The sequence below is a fragment of the Salvelinus alpinus genome, chromosome 33 (genome assembly GCF_045679555.1).
Source record: "Salvelinus alpinus chromosome 33, SLU_Salpinus.1, whole genome shotgun sequence".
In the NCBI taxonomy this organism is placed as follows: Eukaryota; Metazoa; Chordata; class Actinopteri; order Salmoniformes; family Salmonidae; genus Salvelinus; species Salvelinus alpinus.
The window spans coordinates 28,288,716-28,306,470 of record NC_092118.1 but is presented as its reverse complement, the minus strand read 5'-3'; the positions used below and the strand labels follow the sequence as shown (position 1 = coordinate 28,306,470).

Here is a 17,755-nt window from a genome sequence, read left to right as displayed (position 1 = left end):
GCTCCGCCTTATCTCAGCTCACTGGTCACCATAGCAACACCCATCCGTAGCAGCGCTCCAGCAGGTATATTTCACCGGTCACCCCAAAGTCAACACTTACTTTGGCCGCCTTTCCTTCCAGTTCTCTGCTGCCAATGACTGGAACGAATTGCAAAAATCACTGAAGCTGGAGACTTATATCTCCCTCTCTAACTTTAAGCATCAGTTGTCAGAGCAGCTTACCGATCACTGTACCTGTACTCAGCCAATCTGTAAATAGCACACCCAACTACCTCATCCCCATATTGTTATTTATCTTCTTGCTCTTTTGCACCCCAGTATCTCTACTTGCACATCATCATCAACACATCTATCACTCCAGTGTTAATGCTAAATTGTAATTAATTCGCCTCTATTGTCACGATCGTGTGGAGGATTGACGGACCAAAACGCAGCAGTAGGAAAATAAGCCATCTTCTTTTTTTATTAAGAAGAAGGAGAACCGAAAACAAAACACTCTTACAAAACTAACAAAACAAACAAACGACCGACCGTGAAGCTAATAAACGTAGTGCACATACAGGCTACAAACGTTCAGACATAGACAATTTCCCACCAATACCTAAAGCCTATGGCTCCCTTAAATATGGCTCCCAATCAGAGACAACTATGACCAGCTGTCTCTGATTGAGAACCAAATCAGGCAGCCATAGACTTTTCTAAACACCTACACTCAACCATAGACTATACTAGACACATACACTAAACCATAGACTATTCTAGACACATCCACTCAACACAAACCCATACACTCTAACAAATCCCCCTAGACACTCCAAACCACCCAAGACAATACAAAAACACAAACCTAATCCCATGTCACACCCTGACCTAACTAAAATAATAAAGAAAACAAAGAATACTAAGGCCAGGGCGTGACATAACCCCCCCATTAAGGTGCGAACTCCGGGCGCACCAGCACATAGTCTAGGGGAGGGTCTGGGTGGGCTTCCGTCCACGGCGGCGGCTCCGGCACTGGTCGTGGTCCCCACCCCACCATAGTCACTACCCGCTTTCTTAGCCCCACTGGAATAAGGGGCAGTACCAGACTAAGAGGCAGCACCGGACTAAGGGGCAGCACCGGACTAAGGGGCAGCACCGGACTAAGGGACAGTACCGGACTAAGGGACAGTACCGGACTAAGGGACAGCACCAGGATAAGGGGCAGCCCCAGGATAAGGGGCAGCTCCGGACTGAGGTACGGCAGCTCCGGACTGAAGGGCTGATCCTGGCTGGCCGGCTCTGGCGGATCCTGGCTGGACGGCTCTGGCGGATCCTGGCTGGACGGCTCATGGCTGGCTGACGGATCTGGCTGCTCATGGCTGGCTGACGGATCTGGCTGCTCATGGCTGGCTGACGGATCTGGCTGCTCATGGCTGGCTGACGGATCTGGCTGCTCATGGCTGGCTGACGGATCTGGCTTCTCATGGCTGGCTGACGGATCTGGCTGCTCATGGCTGGCTGACGGATCTGGCTGCTCATGGCTGGCTGACGGATCTGGCTGCTCATGGCTGGCTGACGGATCTGGCTGCTCATGGCTGGCTGACGGATCTGGCTGCTCATAGCTGGTTGGCGGCCCTGGCAGATCCTGTCTGGTTGGCGGCCCTGGCAGATCCTGTCTGGTTGGCGGCTCTGGCAGATCCTGTCTGGTTGGCGGCTCTGGCAGATCCTGTCTGGTTGGCGGCTCTGGCAGATCCTGTCTGGTTGGCGGCTCTGGCAGATCCTGTCTGGTTGGCGGCTCTGGCAGATCCTGTCTGACGATCGGCTCTAGCGGCTCCTGACTGACGATCGGCTCTGACGGCTCGGGACAGACGGGCGGCTCTATTGGCACTGGGCAGACGGATGGCTCAGATGGCGCTGGGGAGACGGATGGCTCAGATGGCGCTGGGGAGACGGATGGCTCAGATGGCGCTGGGGAGACGGATGGCTCAGATGGCGCTGGGGAGACGGATGGCTCAGATGGCGCTGGAGAGACGGATGGCTCTGGCCGGCTGAGGCGCACTGTAGGCCTGGTGCGTGGTGCTGGAACTGGTGGTACCGGGCTGGGGACACGCATCTCAGGGCTAGTGCGGGGAGCAGCAACAGGACGCACAGGACTCTGGGAACACACAGGAGGCTTGGTGCGTGGTGTAGGCACTGGTGGTAATGGGCTGGAGACACGCACCATTGGACGAGTGCGTGGAGGAGGAACAGGGCTCTGGAGACACACTGGAAGCCTGGTGCGTGGTGTAGGCACTGGTGGAACAGGACTGTGGCGGGGAGGTGGCGCCGGAAATACCGGACCGTGCAGGCGTACTGGCTCCCTTGAGCATTGAGCCTGCCCAACCTTACCTGGTTGAATGCTCCCCGTCGCCCGACCAGTGCGGGGAGGTGGAATAACCCGCACCGGGCTATGTAGGCGAACCGGGGACACCATGCGTAAGGCTGGTGCCATGTAAGCCGGCCCGAGGAGATGTACTGGTGGCCAGATAGGTAGAGCCGGCTTCATGGCACTTGGCTCAATGCTCAATCTAGCCCTACCAGTGCGGGGAGGTGGAATAACCCGCACTGGGCTATGCACACGTACAGGAGACACCGTGCGCTCTACTGCGTAACACGGTGTCTGCCCGTACTCCCGCTCTCCACGGTTAGCCTGGGAAGTGGGCGCAGGTCTCCTACCTGCCCTCGGCCCACTACCTCCTAGCCCCCCCCAAGAAATTTTGGGGTAGTACTCACGGGCTTCCAGCCTTGCCTCCGTGCTGCCTCCTCATATCGCCGCCTCTCTGCTTTCGCTGCCTCCAGCTCAGCTTTGGGACGGCGATATTCTCCAGGTTGAGCCCAAGGTCCCTTTCCATCCAATTCGTCCTCCCATCTCCAGAAATCCTGTGTAGGTGGGTCCTGTTGCCGTTTCACACGCTGCTTGGTCCTTTGGTGGGAAATTCTGTCACGATCGTGTGGAGGATTGACGGACCAAAACGCAGCAGTAGGAAAATAAGCCATCTTCTTTTTTTATTAAGAAGAAGGAGAACCGAAAACAAAACACTCTTACAAAACTAACAAAACAAACAAACGACCGACCGTGAAGCTAATAAACGTAGTGCACATACAGGCTACAAACGTTCAGACATAGACAATTTCCCACCAATACCTAAAGCCTATGGCTCCCTTAAATATGGCTCCCAATCAGAGACAACTATGACCAGCTGTCTCTGATTGAGAACCAAATCAGGCAGCCATAGACTTTTCTAAACACCTACACTCAACCATAGACTATACTAGACACATACACTAAACCATAGACTATTCTAGACACATCCACTCAACACAAACCCATACACTCTAACAAATTCCCCTAGACACTCCAAACCACCCAAGACAATACAAAAACACAAACCTAATCCCATGTCACACCCTGACCTAACTAAAATAATAAAGAAAACAAAGAATACTAAGGCCAGGGCGTGACATCTATGGCCTATTTATTGCCTTACCTCCCTACTCTTCCACATTTGCACACACTGTACATTGATTTTTCTATTGTGTTATTGACTGTACATTTGTTTATGTGTAACTCTATGTTGTTGTTTTTGTCGCACTGCTTTGCTTTATCTTGGCCAGGTTGCAGTTGTAAATGAGAACTTGTTCTCAACTGGCCTACCTGGTTAAATAAAGGTTAAATAAATAAATAAATAAATAAAGGTAAAAATCCCACAGCCCACAGGAGAGATTGGTAAAACAGCTTTAGTTGAGAGGAGTGGTATTACCCTAGTAGAGGTTTTACATTGGAGGTATTACCATACCCAGCCAGCAGCCTCTAATTAGGACCATCTCACTGCATGGCAGCCATTGTCCCTATGTTTGGCATCTCAGTAGACAGACAATAGGGACCGACTGGCTGGAGGGCCCGTCAAGCTAACGATGGTGGCAGCCAATGGTAATTGGATAGACTTTAGCCTCCTTAGGCCAGATATTAGAGAATGGTAATCAATGCTATACTTTTCTTTCACAAACAATTAGATTTTCTGCTGTGGTTAGGTTTAAATCCCATTCATTTAAATCCCCTTCTTTTCTGGGGGACAATTCTTCAGAATTTTTTTTTTGGTCCATAGTCAACTGAGAGATTTACACAGAAAGAAGAGAGTAAAAAACAAACTACACAGAGCTAACTAATGCCCCTGACCGTGGGAAAGAAGAGCAATTCATAAGGTATCAACGGTATCAACATCATAGCTTTCCAATAGGCCAAAACATTAATTTACAATTAAAAGAAAACTCTCTATTATGTATACGTATATTGTGGTAATCTGGACACTAGTAAAAATGACATTTAAATAGTTAACTAAAACGCATGTTGGTAAATAGATGCCAGTGAAAAGATGTTGGGCCAGTTTGGCTGCGTCTACACAGCCAGCCCAATTCAGACTCTGGTTCTATCCTGGGCTGTATCACAACCGGCCGTTATCGGGAGTCCCATAGGCGGGCGCACAATTGGCCGGCGTCGTCCGGTTTAGGGGAGGGTTTGGCCAGGTTAGGCCGTCATTGTAAAATAATAATTTGTTCTTAACTGACTTGCCTAGTTAAATAAAGGTTAGATAAATAAATAAATACATGTACAGAGCTGATCTGATTGCTCAAAATAACAATTAGTGAAAAAATATTAGCTGGGCTGCCTGTGTAAACGCAGCCATCGTGTGATACATACATCACTATCTCCACCATGAGGTAAAAGGTTGTATTTGTCTCCCAGTTTACAATGAATCTAGTAAGGAAGAATCATGTGCTAAAAGAAAGCATTTTGTAGATGTGCACTGCACCACCTCTGCTGACATTAATCTAAATTATAGCCACAATCATTCCGTGGCCATCATACAATAAGAAATGTAATCTTTCCCAGCTTCCAATTGGCTTGTTCAACTCCTATCCTCTTCCCTTGGAGAGAGGGATGATGCCGGTCAAGTGGATGACTGCTGTCACCTGGTGGTGGGTTACAGAACAGAACATGCAGATAAACCACTGAACAAAAATATAAATGCAACATGTAAAGTGTTGGTCCCATGTTTAATGAGCTGACATAAAAAATCCCAGAAATGTTCCATATGCACAAATAGCGTATTTTTCAAAAATGTTGTGAACAAATTTGTTTACATCCCTGTTATTGAGCATTTTGTCCATTACAAAGATAATCCATCCACCTGACAGATGTGGCATATCAATAAACTGATTAAAGAGTATGATCATTACACAGGTGCACCTTGTGCTGGGGACAATAAAAGGCCACTTTAAAATGTGTAGTTTTGTCACAAAACACAATGCCACAGATGTCTCAAGTTTTGAGGGAGAGTTCATTTGGCATGCTGACTGCAGAAATGTCCATCAGGGCTATTGTCAGATAATTGAATGTTAATTTCTCTACCAAAGGCTGCCTCCAATGTCGTTTTAGATAATTTACCTCCAATTCTGGCTTCTTCACCTGTGGGAACGTCTGAGGGGGACAGGGGATGCTTTGGAGTATTTCTGTTTGTAATAGAGCCCTTTTGTGGGAAAAAACACTGGCTCCCCAGTCGGTGGGCCTATGCCCTCACAGGCCCACCCATGGCTGCACCCCTGCTCAGTCATGTGAAATCCACAGATTAGGGCCTAATGAATTTATTTCAATTGACTGATTTCCTTATATGAACTGTAACTCAGTAAAATCTTTAAAATGGTTGCATGTTGTGTTTATATTTTTGTTTTTGTTTAGTATATATGCCATCCAGCAGACACTTTTTATACAACGGGATTTACAGTAAAGTGAGTGCACACATGTATAGTATGTGTATGTGATCCCTACAGGAATTGAACCCCCAACCTTGGAGTTTCTCATGCCAAGCTCTAATCAACTGAGTCAAACAACCATACATTTACATACACACAAGTCAGTACACTAACAGGGAGAATATACATAATTAGAACAAGAAAGTTGAAAGCAAAAAGACTAATTACAGAAGTTTAAAAGCTATAAAATACAAGTCATCGAAGAGTTTTTATTGGATTTTATTGCAAAAAAAGAAAGTTTGCTGTGTTCACAAAAATTAACATAATTGCAACAACGCGCTCTGCTAAATAAATAACAATGCACGCTAGTTAACTTGAAACCATACAACAGTGTATTCCAGGGGGTATGTATTACTAGGCACACTTGCCTTTTTGCTCACAAATTGCCTTATTTTCCAGTAGATGCTCGGGCTTTAGTTTGGCTAAAGCCATAAGGTTCCACTGCTGCCTCAGCAACATCACTCTTCAATGGAAATGCAAATAGAAAACAGATGCAAAGCAAAAGCCTTAGCTAATTATACAGCAGCACTACTTACAGTGTGTCCCTGAGCAGTGGAAAAACTGTCAAGCACAGCATGTATCCTTATAGCTTGTATTATTGCTCCTTTGCTGGGTTGCCAGATTGGGTTGATATCATTAGAAAAAGCGGGTATTAATGATGTTTTCTGCAATCCAGTCATACATTAAAGACTTTCAACTCATACAAAAGCAACGTTTGGCAGCCTTTCCAGTTATCTTCAAGGAAACTCTGTAGAAAACAGAGGTGAACAGGTAGACATATTAAAGAGTACAGGATACAGTCATCTCAGAAGGGTATCCAGGTCATTTACATACATTATGGGCTGGCACTATGTAGTTGGGTTTTCATCTGAAGAGGCAAAACTATGACAAAACAATGGGATGCCTTAAATAAAAATCAGCAGGGGAATCTACAAAAAACATTGGCAAAAAGTTCAACATTGCTATGAGCAACTTCCTAAAATCATTAGGATTAAGTGGATATCCGTATATTGTTCAACCTTCCTATGACCACATTACTGCCATCAACAAGGATCTGAAAAAATATACTTGGAGGTCTATGATTCCACCCCATCTGTACAGAAACACAAACAATAGCTCTTACAAACCTCACTTACAAATCTTTTTAAGGCACAAAAAAATCATAGAAAGAATTTAAGCAAAAAATATATTTATTTTTGCAAAAAAGCAACATTAATTTAAACATACATCATCCTATTTCCTATGTGGTCAACACAATACTTTGCTATGCTGTCAAAACGAGGTTCCAGTTCTCTAAAATCAGTGCAATAGAAAAGACCCTGTTGTGGTTCATCAGTAGTTTGTCTGTCTGTGTATTCAACTGAGAGCTCAAAAAGAGTTCCGTCTCTGTACATGATCTAGATCGACAACATTGCAGTCAGCAACTGCAGACTTACTGATCAACAAATCACCTTGGATCTTAAATAACTGTATTATTAACAGTAGATCACAGTCAGTTTGCAGCTAGATCAGCCAGTGATCAGCTACTGAGCAAAATGTATGGTAATGCTCTCGAACACAACGACAGTCTCTGCCTCAGACTTAGTCGTCCTTCTTGTCAGAGATGCTCTCTTCCTGGTTGTCCTCAGAGGAGACGTGATTGGTGGAGGAGAGTTCTGACTCCACCCCCTGGAGGGCCTGGTACCGCTGGAGCTCCAGGTAGGTGGTGAACAGCTTGGCATACTCTGGGTGGTTCAGGGCAAACGCCTGGAACTCGGCTGGAGAGGGAAATGGAGAGACAGAGGATCAAATCAGAACTTACAGTAGTATATCTGGTATATTATCAATGCTCACAATACCTGGAATTCAGTTTCAGAGAGGATCAAATCAGAACTATATTCAAATTGTCAGTGACTAAAGAAGCAATTCTGTTACATCATAAAAATTCAAATAAAATTCCACAAAGTTGTTGTTTAAAATGGGCTACTTTTGGTGAAAGTAATGTTCATTTCCTATGGGAATTAAAATCGAAGGATAAAAAAAACTATACAAATATTAATATCCCACTTTCAAATCCATATATTATTTATCTTTCTATATTTCTAGAATGGAGAGATCCAAGGCTCAACCCGGCCTTTTCTATGGTGTCATGGCAAGCAGTCAGCTGCCTTTAGTTCATGCTGGAGTCCTCCACTTCAGATAACCTTTGACCTTCACAAGGGTCTACTTACAGAAAGTGATGAATTCAGAGCTGTCTGTATCTATCTCCTTAAAGAGTTTGGAGACGTTGAGGTCACACACGCCTAGAGCAGAGCGAAGCATGGAGGAGAACTCTTCATGCGTGATTCTTTGGTCCTCGTCAGTGTCAAACAGCTGAGAGGAGGGAGACCATTAGTTAAGTAATGACAACACATTGGCTTGCTTATTGAAATCGAGACTCTGCTCTTATGACCGTGTGGCTTTCAAACCTACTTCATGTTCCCCTCACAACTACAAAACACAAAACCCCCCCACACATATTTGACTTCATCATAGCCACTGAGTGCTCCTCTATTGCTTCCAAACCATGGGTAGACCTCACAGACACAGTCTGCGTCAGCTATGTTCCAACGCCCCAATGTCATGTGTTGGACAGCTAAATGTGACACAGTAACATTCGCAACAAGCAGGGTTTTTATTGGCCGAACCTGGAAAGCTGTGCGGAGGACCTCTTCGGTGTTAGCTGGCCGACATAAGATGGTTACACCGATGACATACTCTCTGAAGTCAATGGTGCCATCTCCATCCTAGAGAGACAGAGTGACAGCTAAGTATCAGTTAACAAAGCCAGACTACACATTGCATTCAGTGGACTACAATACTCTACAAATACACTATGTTTTTCCAAGACGAACAATGGTTCCTTTATTTCTTCAGACAGTTTGTTTACCCTCTCTATGAACAAAGCAGTGGGGGACAGCATACTAAATCCTCGGTTAGTTAGCCCATCCAGTCACAGGTTGGAGAGAACAGACAGAATGGCTGTGGTCTGATTCTCTACGCTTCGAAAGAATAGTGCAGTCGTACACTTCCCTTTGTGGATTTCAAAGGAATGTTGCAAGAAATATGGTGTAGACTTCCTCCAGCCAAGCTTGCACCAATCCAACACAACCTAGGAAAGCCTGGAAGAGAGATTGAGCCGAACTAGATGTGACTGGCTCTCACCCTGTCAAAGAGAGCAAACAGCTCCTGCAGGGCGGGGCTGATGGGCAGCTTGAGGAAGCTGGCGAACTCCTGGATGGTGATGCGGCCTCCTTTACAGGAGCAGGCCACGGCTGCAAAGCCCTCCAGCTCCTTCTTCACGTTGTCCCACTTCAGGCTGAGGCGGACCGGGGAGGAAAGGAGGAGGGCAGGACACAAGGACTTACTCAGGGGAGGAAGAGGGTGTAGGTCTGTGTGTGTGTCCAACTATTACCAATTGCCGATGTAGCAGTTGGACAAATAAAGCAGTATTGTGTAAGGCAGTGTTACTTCAGTGTGGAGTTTGTCAGTGGGTGACACAACAGTACATAACAGGACATAGTGTGTTGCCACAGTGGCAATAGCACAGTATTAGAGCGGCAGAGGAGCCAGTCTTACTCAAGTTTTTGGCTGATCTTAGTGAACTCCACTAGACCAGCCTCCATTGGCAGGGTGAGCTCCCCAGCTGAGATCATCAGTCTACAGTCCTCATATGTGTGGTCCGTCACTGGCACACCCAGGGCCCTGTACACACATAGGGATAGCATTGAAGAGATGGGTAAGAATAGACATAAGGAAGCTATTATTAAATGCTGTAATACCATTCACACACACACTTACTGGGCCATAACATTTCGTACTGTCCTGGCGAACAGCACAGGTCTTTTCTTTTCCTCCTCAGTAGGGGTAACTGGAGGAAGAAACTGGAGGAGAGGGCAAAGGTCAAAACAGGGACTAATCAGGAAGTACAGGCTAACTGGAGGGCGACCAAGATAAGGTCTTTATAATACATTCATAAGCCATACATAACACCTTTATAAACCATACATAACACATAGGTACTGCTAATGAATGTGTTATGAAGTCATTATCTCTTGGCCTTCTAAGTAAGTATTCCTGTGTAGTGTGTTAATACTAACCTCTATCTCTACATTGGTGTAGAGCTGAGACAGAGTGAGAAGCAGCAGGGTTTTCCTGAAAGAACATCACCACAAATCATCATCACCTCTATTCAAAGGGCATAACGGTAATCCCATACAACAAGATTGAAATGTAAGCCCACTAAACTGAAAAACAATTCATCGCTCAACAGTGAAAATCTCTATTCCCAGAGTTTGAGGCCTAACTATGGCCCATGAGGAGAAGTTACAGGAACATAGTTGCAATGTGAGAGACTGTACAGAAAACAACAGGGGAAATGTAGCGTCGAAGCGTTGAGGCAACACTGATGATTGTAATCCACTGAGTGCACTGCAGACTTACGAGCTGAAGCCTTGCCAAGTCCAAGTCACAGTGTCCAGTCTGTTGGGATATCTCATGACCACAGGCTGCACCGGGACCCCAGGGACGAAGGCACCTGACGGGGAGAGAGGGACAGAGTGAGACCCTACTGACCTCCAGCACCAGCACTGACTACTATTCTAACTTAATGAGCACACACACACACACGACCTATATGTGCAAACACAGGAGCACAGACAGTCTACTAATTGGACAGAGTGCAGCCGATGACAACTCATTTACCCACAGTACACGTCCAACCAATAACAAGACCAGAAGCTGGATTCATCTAACCCTGATCAATATACCAATCAGTACTGTAAGGTAGCCACTAGTATTAGGTCTGAGGGTTTGGCTATTGGCACTGTAGTATAACAAAGTAATTCGGTTAGATGCAAATGTCTATGCAAAAACTGTAACATGCCATAGAGTGTAATTGATGGTCTTGTATGCTGTTATTTGCATTGATTATTAGATGCATTCTCAGGTTTACAGCGTTAGGGTTGAACCATAGCAATTGCTACTGTACAATTCACTCAGATCCTAATAGCCTAGTTCTTGGTATTGAGTGAAGATAATCAGTCAGTCATTTCCTTCTGAAGTTCATTATCACACCGTGCAATCTATTCCATGACACTATGGCTACTGTTCTGTTTCAGGAAGTAATGGATACACTCAGGCCCCTTCACTCTGGAGAAGCCCATTGTGTGTGCATCAGGTGACTGACCACACAATGAGGCACATAGCATGTAGCATACTGGGAGTAAATGAAGAGGTGTTGTGTCAAAACAAATTGTAACAGTATTACTTCCGTCCCGCTCCTCGCCCCCAACCTGGGCTTGAACCAGGAACCCTCTGCACACATCAACAACAGTCACCCTCGAAGCATCATTACCTATCGCTCCACAAAAGCCACAGCCCTTGGAGAGCAAAGGAAACAACTACTTCAAGGTCTCAGAGCGGGTGAAGTCACTGATTGAAACTCTACTAGGGTGCACAGCTAACTAGCTAATCATTTCACACCGGTTACACAAGCACCCCAGAAGGAAGCTAAATTAACACCATTCTGCAACCGCATGATGGCCATATCTCTGCCATTTGTTTACAAGTGAATTTGCATTAAGTAAATGACACCACTAGTGTGGATGGTACTGTGTGTCTCTCCCAGCAGACTGTCTGGAAGGCTGTCTGTCTCCACTATAAACAAATGACAACCAGCCTGTTAAGTGGTAATACAACATGGACATTGTAGGGTCCCACATGATGTTCATACCCTATCAACAGTACACTGTTTGGTATAAGTTGATACCTTGGATCCACACAAAGGTGTTTCTACTCCTATTTAAAAACAAACATGGTAGTGAAGTTCAACCTACCTTGTTTGAAAGTGATGAGACATGAGCGATTTGTACAAGTCCCCTCAGGGAAGACCAGGATCTGGAACATAAATAACTAAATGTTTCTTTTAGGAAAGAGATACCTAGTCAGTTGTACAACTGAAATGTGTCTTCTGCATTTAACCCAATCCCTCTGAATCAGAGAGGTGTGGGGGGCTGCCTTAATTAAATCCACATCTTTGGTGCCCAGGGAACAGTGGGTTTACTGCCTTGCTCAGTGGCAGAACGACATATTTTTACCTTGTCAGCTCGGGGATATGATCCAGCAACCTTTCGGTTACTGGCCTAATGCTCTAACCACTAGGCTACCACAACTGACAATGTGGATGGATCTAGTCCAGTGTTTCATTCTATGCTGAATGAAGCAGACTTTCTGTCACAAAGAAGAAGCAACAGAAATTGTGTTTGAAGGATATGTCACGTGAGAGGAAGTTTACAAGGCAAATTCTTGGTTTGAAAAGGCATGCTGTTTCATTCCCAAGCTCCTTGTCAGACTACAAGCTAGACAAGACATGATAAATTATGATAAAACATTTCAAATGGCTGTGTGTATGTGTGTGTGTGTATGTGTTTAACTATACTTGTGGGGAACAGAAGTCCCCACATGAATAGTAAATGAAGAAATAAAAATGGACCCCAGTTGGTTAGTCCCCACAAGATCAAATGGTATTTATGGGGGATTTAGGGTTAAGGTCAGAATTAGTGTTAGAATTAGGTTGAGGGTTAGAATTAGGTTGAGGGTTAGGAGCTAGGGTTAGAGTTAGGGGTTAGGGAAAATAGGATTTTGAATGGGACTGAATTGTGTGTCCCCACAAGGTTATTCAAGACTGTGTGTGTGTATATGCATGCGACAGACCTGTGGCCAGCGGCCTCCAGACTTGGCTCTGCTGTCTATCTCCATAATGGTGTTCCTACGGGAGTCTGGGTCCTGTCTGGAGACCAGCACCGGCTGGAGACACCGCACAAACCCTGGATGGACAAAGGAAACACACATCAGAAACTCACACACTAGTGCTGAGCAATTAGTGTTTTTTACTGTTTCGAGTACGATTATTTTTTTAAAGATTAAATGCACTATGCATTATGTGGGTTGAATGCTGTTACACAGAATAAAACAATTAATAAAAGTCCCATGATGGTAGTGACTGCACATTACTGCTTATCACTTATTAACCATCATTTATTCACATTACTTTACTTTAATAAAATTGTGTATATTACATTTGATGACTTTATTATTTTACTCCAAGTCATCATCTCATCTCTATAGAGTTGCTACCTATGCTGTCTGACAAAATCACTATTTTGTAGTTCTTCAAAGTAAATAAGGCATACTTTATGACTGCTGAATACCAACTATCAATCACTAAAATCATTTATTTTTAGTTAGAGATGTCTCACGAAGCAACATCTGCTCTCTATATCACCTCACGATCTCGCATTCTTCTGTCTTCCGTTGCAGGCGTAAAAGAAACATAGACCGGACAAGCAGAGGCGCAATAGATTATGGTCATTGTAGTTAATTACCACGTTTTATGCACTAAACTATGTATAATATTGGCCTGTTGGAAACTACAACATCACACAGTTCAGGCTGGATCTGATTTATCTCTAGAGAATGTATGAGAATGTATGCAATGTACGCATTGAGCTCACAGAATAAACAAATAAAAAAATGGAAATAAAATAATTGAACCGCTGTTGGTCAATTAGTTGTTTAAAAATGTCAGTTAATCGCTCAGCACTAACACACACCATTACAGGCTAGAGGCACCGCACAAACCCTGGAGAGAGGAAACACACACATCAGATAAACACTAACGGATATTAAATCTGCAAACAGAATCAGCATATATCAGCACTTATCGTTGACAGACCCACACACACTTATCGTTGACTCACAAACACACACGAAAAAGAAAAAAAATCCCTCTACTAAAAAAAACCCGGACAGAAACAACACTCACTGCCGAATATAGGAGTGGCGAGGTTCTCAGTGCGGGACACAGTGGAGGGCAGGCCTGCTACGATGCACACAATGCCATCAAAGAAGGTGGAGTGTGGGGCCACAGCCAGAATGGGGGCCTCTGCACTGCTCACCTGCTGGCCCTTCACCACCACCCTGAAGCCCATGAAGAAGTAGTAGGACCTCCCCAGGAACGCCATCACACGCCGACACATGAACCTGGGGAACCAGAGAGTCAAACATCAACAGACATGTAGCATGAAACTATACAGATTAAACTAACAGTTGTATACTGTCAGGAATATTCACCTAGAGACACTGAACATGGATACATATAGCCTACATCTGAATGGACCAATATTAAAGTCAACATAGATCTGTGTGTTGTCAGGACCTCAACTTAGCCTTTTGATGGTCAGTAGTACTGTACTAAGTTGTTATGAGCTAAGTTGGTGCTCCATGTTCATCAGCTAGTTAGTGTTAACAACTATCAAATAAAACAGACCTGAACACGAGCGATAAACAACCAGCAGCTGCATGTAGCTGTGGTCACGTCATATCAACACATACAATCAAAGAGAGAGGGAAGTGGGCTGCTTTTGAGTCACAGAAGAACACATTTGGTTTATTTATCATGTGTTGCATCAGGCCTCATGTAACATATCTCTATGACACCCTCCATTCTGAGGAAATAAAGAAGAAGAGGATATCTCTATGACACCCTCCATTCTGAGGAAATAATGAAGAAGAGGTAGATAGTGTTTCGTTCGATACAGACAAGATCTAATGAAGACTGCTTCAGCTACACTCAAACTGGACAGTTTTATCTCTATCTCTGCATTCAAAGACTCAATCATTTACACTTACTGACACTTGTGGCTGCTTTGAGTGATGTATTGTTGTCTCCTCCTTCTTGCCCTTTGTGCTGTTTTATGCACCTAATAATGTGTGTACCATGTTTGTGCTGCTACCATGTTGTGTCGCTATCGTGTTGTTGTCATGTTGTGTTACTAGCATGCTGCGTTGTTGTCTTAGGTCTCTCTTTATGTTAGTGTAACAGTATAACTTTAGTCCGTCCCCTCGTCCCCGACGCGAACCAGGGACCCTCTGCACACATCAACAGTCACCCACGAAGCATCGTTACCCATCGCTCCACAAAAGCCGCTGCCCTTGCAGAGCAAGGGGAACTACTACTTCAAGGTTTCAGAGCAAGTGACGGCACCGACTGAAAGGCTGCTAGCGCGCAGCACCGCTACCTAGCTAGCCATTTCACATCCATTACACTCACCCCCCTTTCGACCTCCTCCTTTTCCGCAGTAACCAGTGATCCGGGTCAAGAGCATCAATGTAACAGTTTAACTTTACGTCCGTCCCCTCGCCCGAACCAGGGACCCTTTGCACACATCAACAACTGACACCCACGAAGCATCGTTACCCATCGCTCCACAAAGGCCGCGGCCCTGAAAGGCTGCTAGCGCGCACCACCACTACCTAGCTAGCCATTTCACATTAGTTACACTAGTGTTGTCTCTCTTCTAGTGATGTGTGTTTTGTCCTACTTTTATTTTTATCCCAGCCCCCCGTCCCTGCAGGAGGCCTTTTGCCTCTTGGTAGGCCGTCATTTTAAATAAGAATTTGCTCTTAGCTGACTTGTTTTGTTAAATAAAGGTTAAATAAAAACAAATAAAAACACAGAAAGGGCTGATGTAGGCTACATTCCTTTTAACAGCTTGACAGTTTTTAGTTGAGGATGAACAAGAATTAGTGTGAAATTGCGTAGTTGTTACTCCTTCGTCCTTCCTTCATTTCTCAATGTGTGAAAATCCCACAGCTCTTGATGTATAGGGGCAATTCCATGGTAACAGAGTGATGCTAAGACAGATTTTTCACTTTAAAATCTAGGTCAAACAAAAACAATGACTGCAAAGTTAAAGTTGCACTATGCAGGAATCTCTACGCCATTTCCTGGTTGCTAAAACTAATAGTTAGCCTAATTTCAGTTTATGTGACAAAATAAGCTAGTATATTGTAGAGAATCATTCTACCATCGAAACCTCTGTGAAATGTAGTTTCCATAATCAAAATAATTGTTTTTTCAGCTGTTTGAAACTGGTGTACAAAACCAAAAGTAAAAGACTCAAAAACAAAACTTAATGGGAAGCATAGAAATAGTGCACATAGAACAGATTTACCGATTCCTATACTTGGTTTCATGTAGAATGATAGATCTATAACTCATATTTCTGTGTGAATTTGGTCCGTTGCCCAAAAATGTACATATTTTCATGTTAAACAAACCACACAACTATATGCACAATGACTACTTTGAACAATTTCCGCAGAAAATTTTACAAAAACACACAGTGCACATGGAACATTTGGTAAAAGAATGATGGTTTGTGCTGTTTGTGTAGTTCTGTTAATGTGGAATTGCCCCTATGCATCAAGAGCTATGGGATTTTCACACATTGAGAAACGCAGGAAGGAGGGAGACGCAGGAAGGAGGGAGGAGTAACAACTACGCAATTTCACACTAGCTTAATTCTTGTTCACCTTCAACAAAAAATGAACTGTCAAGCTGTTAAGGAATGTAGCCTACATCAGCAAAGCTGTCTTCATTAGATATTGTCTGTATTGTTCAAAACACCAGCTAGCTCATCTTCTTTCCTTTCTCAAAACTCTGTTACCGTGGAAGTGCAAATAGGCCTAACTACTTAAGTCATAAACAACAATGTGTAACGGATGTGAAATGGCTAGCTAGTTAGCGGGTACGCGCTAATAGCGTTTCAATCAGTTACGTCACTTGCTCTGAAACCTAGAAGTAGTGTTGCCCCTTGCTCTGCAAGGGCCGTGGCTTTTGTGGAGCGATGGGTAACGACGCTTCGTGGGTGACCGTTGTTGATGTGTGCAGAGGGTCCCTGGTGCGCGCCCGTGTCGGGGCGAGGGGACGGTTTAAAGTTATACTGTTACAAATGCTCTGTACATCCTCTGGAACTAATGACTAAAGTACTCATAGTGGATGCAATGTTGAAATATAGTTATACATACAGACCAATGGCAGTATGTCAGTAGTGGCACAGGATGGTGTTTTTCAGTATATTTACCGTCTCCATCCGGTCATGGGCGCCACTGCTCCTTTAAGAGGGTGCAAGAATGTTATTATGACAGCAACAGGCCATGTTACCACGAGAACCAGAGTCAGGAAGATGGCACGGATAGGCACCAGGAAGATTCCCCGGAATACACACTGCAAAGAGAGGGGAAAAAACACATCACACACACACCAGGTTTATTAGAGATCTACAACGTGTTTAGGTTAACGACTTCATGCCACTGAAAGAAATACTTTAAAGAGTCATTTTAAAACACACATTTCCTAACCAACATATATAATGCGCAACGATGCAACCATGTAAGGAATACGCACGTTAGACTTTTCATTCTAGAAATTCACATGGTTGGAGGAATTTCTAGAAGGGTACACAAATGCCTCCATTGTTTGTGTTACACAATAACAAGGCATTACAAAAGGATTGCCAGGGTTTCATCGGCTTAGATTAGCTATGTACCTGTACTGTATGCTATAGTCACGCACCACCAGACACACACACAGCGGAGGAGCTAGAGGACAACCGCCCGGCTGCGCTCAGCAGTGGAACTGTTTACGTAGAACTGTAGAACTGAGTAGAACTGTTTACGTTTGAATACCAACCCCAGTTCCGTGACCGATAAATTAATGAGTTCATCGATTTATTTTACATGTTATACTCACTTTGATAATGTCAGCCTTGGCCAATTTCACCTCCTGCACAAAAGGATTAAGGACGGCGGGTAGAAACAGGGATTGCTGCCTGGGTAGCGCGAACACTCTCCGGGGAGTCATTCTTCTCGCTCGGGTCGCGGTATGGCGTCAAGAAGCTTTAGAATTGCACAGTAGTTCTGCAATCACCCCACTTCCTCGATTCGAATCTTGCGAATTCTGTTCGCTCTTCGAATGCTGCGATAACATCGTTCACAACAACCGTAGAGCGAGGACGAGAGTGATCTGGCACTCTGCCTCCGATTACTTTTAGGCCCCACC

General features: G+C 44.5%; 1 protein-coding gene across 1 annotated transcript; it reads right to left on the bottom strand.

Annotated features, from left to right (window-relative positions):
* Window positions 1-6,035: 6,035 nt before the first annotated feature.
* On the bottom strand, window positions 6,036-17,755 carry LOC139562887 (lysophosphatidylcholine acyltransferase 2-like). The gene is made up of 13 exons (XM_071381013.1): window positions 17,447-17,755; window positions 16,779-16,921; window positions 13,676-13,893; window positions 12,565-12,677; window positions 11,688-11,748; window positions 10,294-10,387; window positions 9,951-10,005; window positions 9,652-9,734; window positions 9,430-9,555; window positions 9,016-9,169; window positions 8,499-8,597; window positions 8,043-8,184; window positions 6,036-7,589 (listed from the first exon to the last, which is right to left on the bottom strand). The coding sequence occupies exons 1-13, from the start codon at window positions 17,555-17,557 to the stop codon at window positions 7,414-7,416; spliced, it is 1,575 nt and encodes a 524-aa protein (XP_071237114.1). The 5' UTR covers window positions 17,558-17,755; the 3' UTR covers window positions 6,036-7,413.

What these genes read in the sequence shown, in the direction of transcription:
- LOC139562887 (XM_071381013.1), bottom strand. Translation starts at nt 17,557, where the DNA reads ATGACTCCCCGGAGAGTGTTCGCGCTACCCAGGCAGCAATCCCTGTTT. An exon ending in TCTCATCACTTTCAAACAAG is followed by an intron (nt 10,388 to 11,687) that starts GTAGGTTGAACT and finishes TCTCCCCGTCAG; the next exon opens with GTGCCTTCGTCCCTGGGGTC. An exon ending in AAGATCAGCCAAAAACTTGA is followed by an intron (nt 9,170 to 9,429) that starts GTAAGACTGGCT and finishes GGTCCGCCTCAG; the next exon opens with CCTGAAGTGGGACAACGTGA.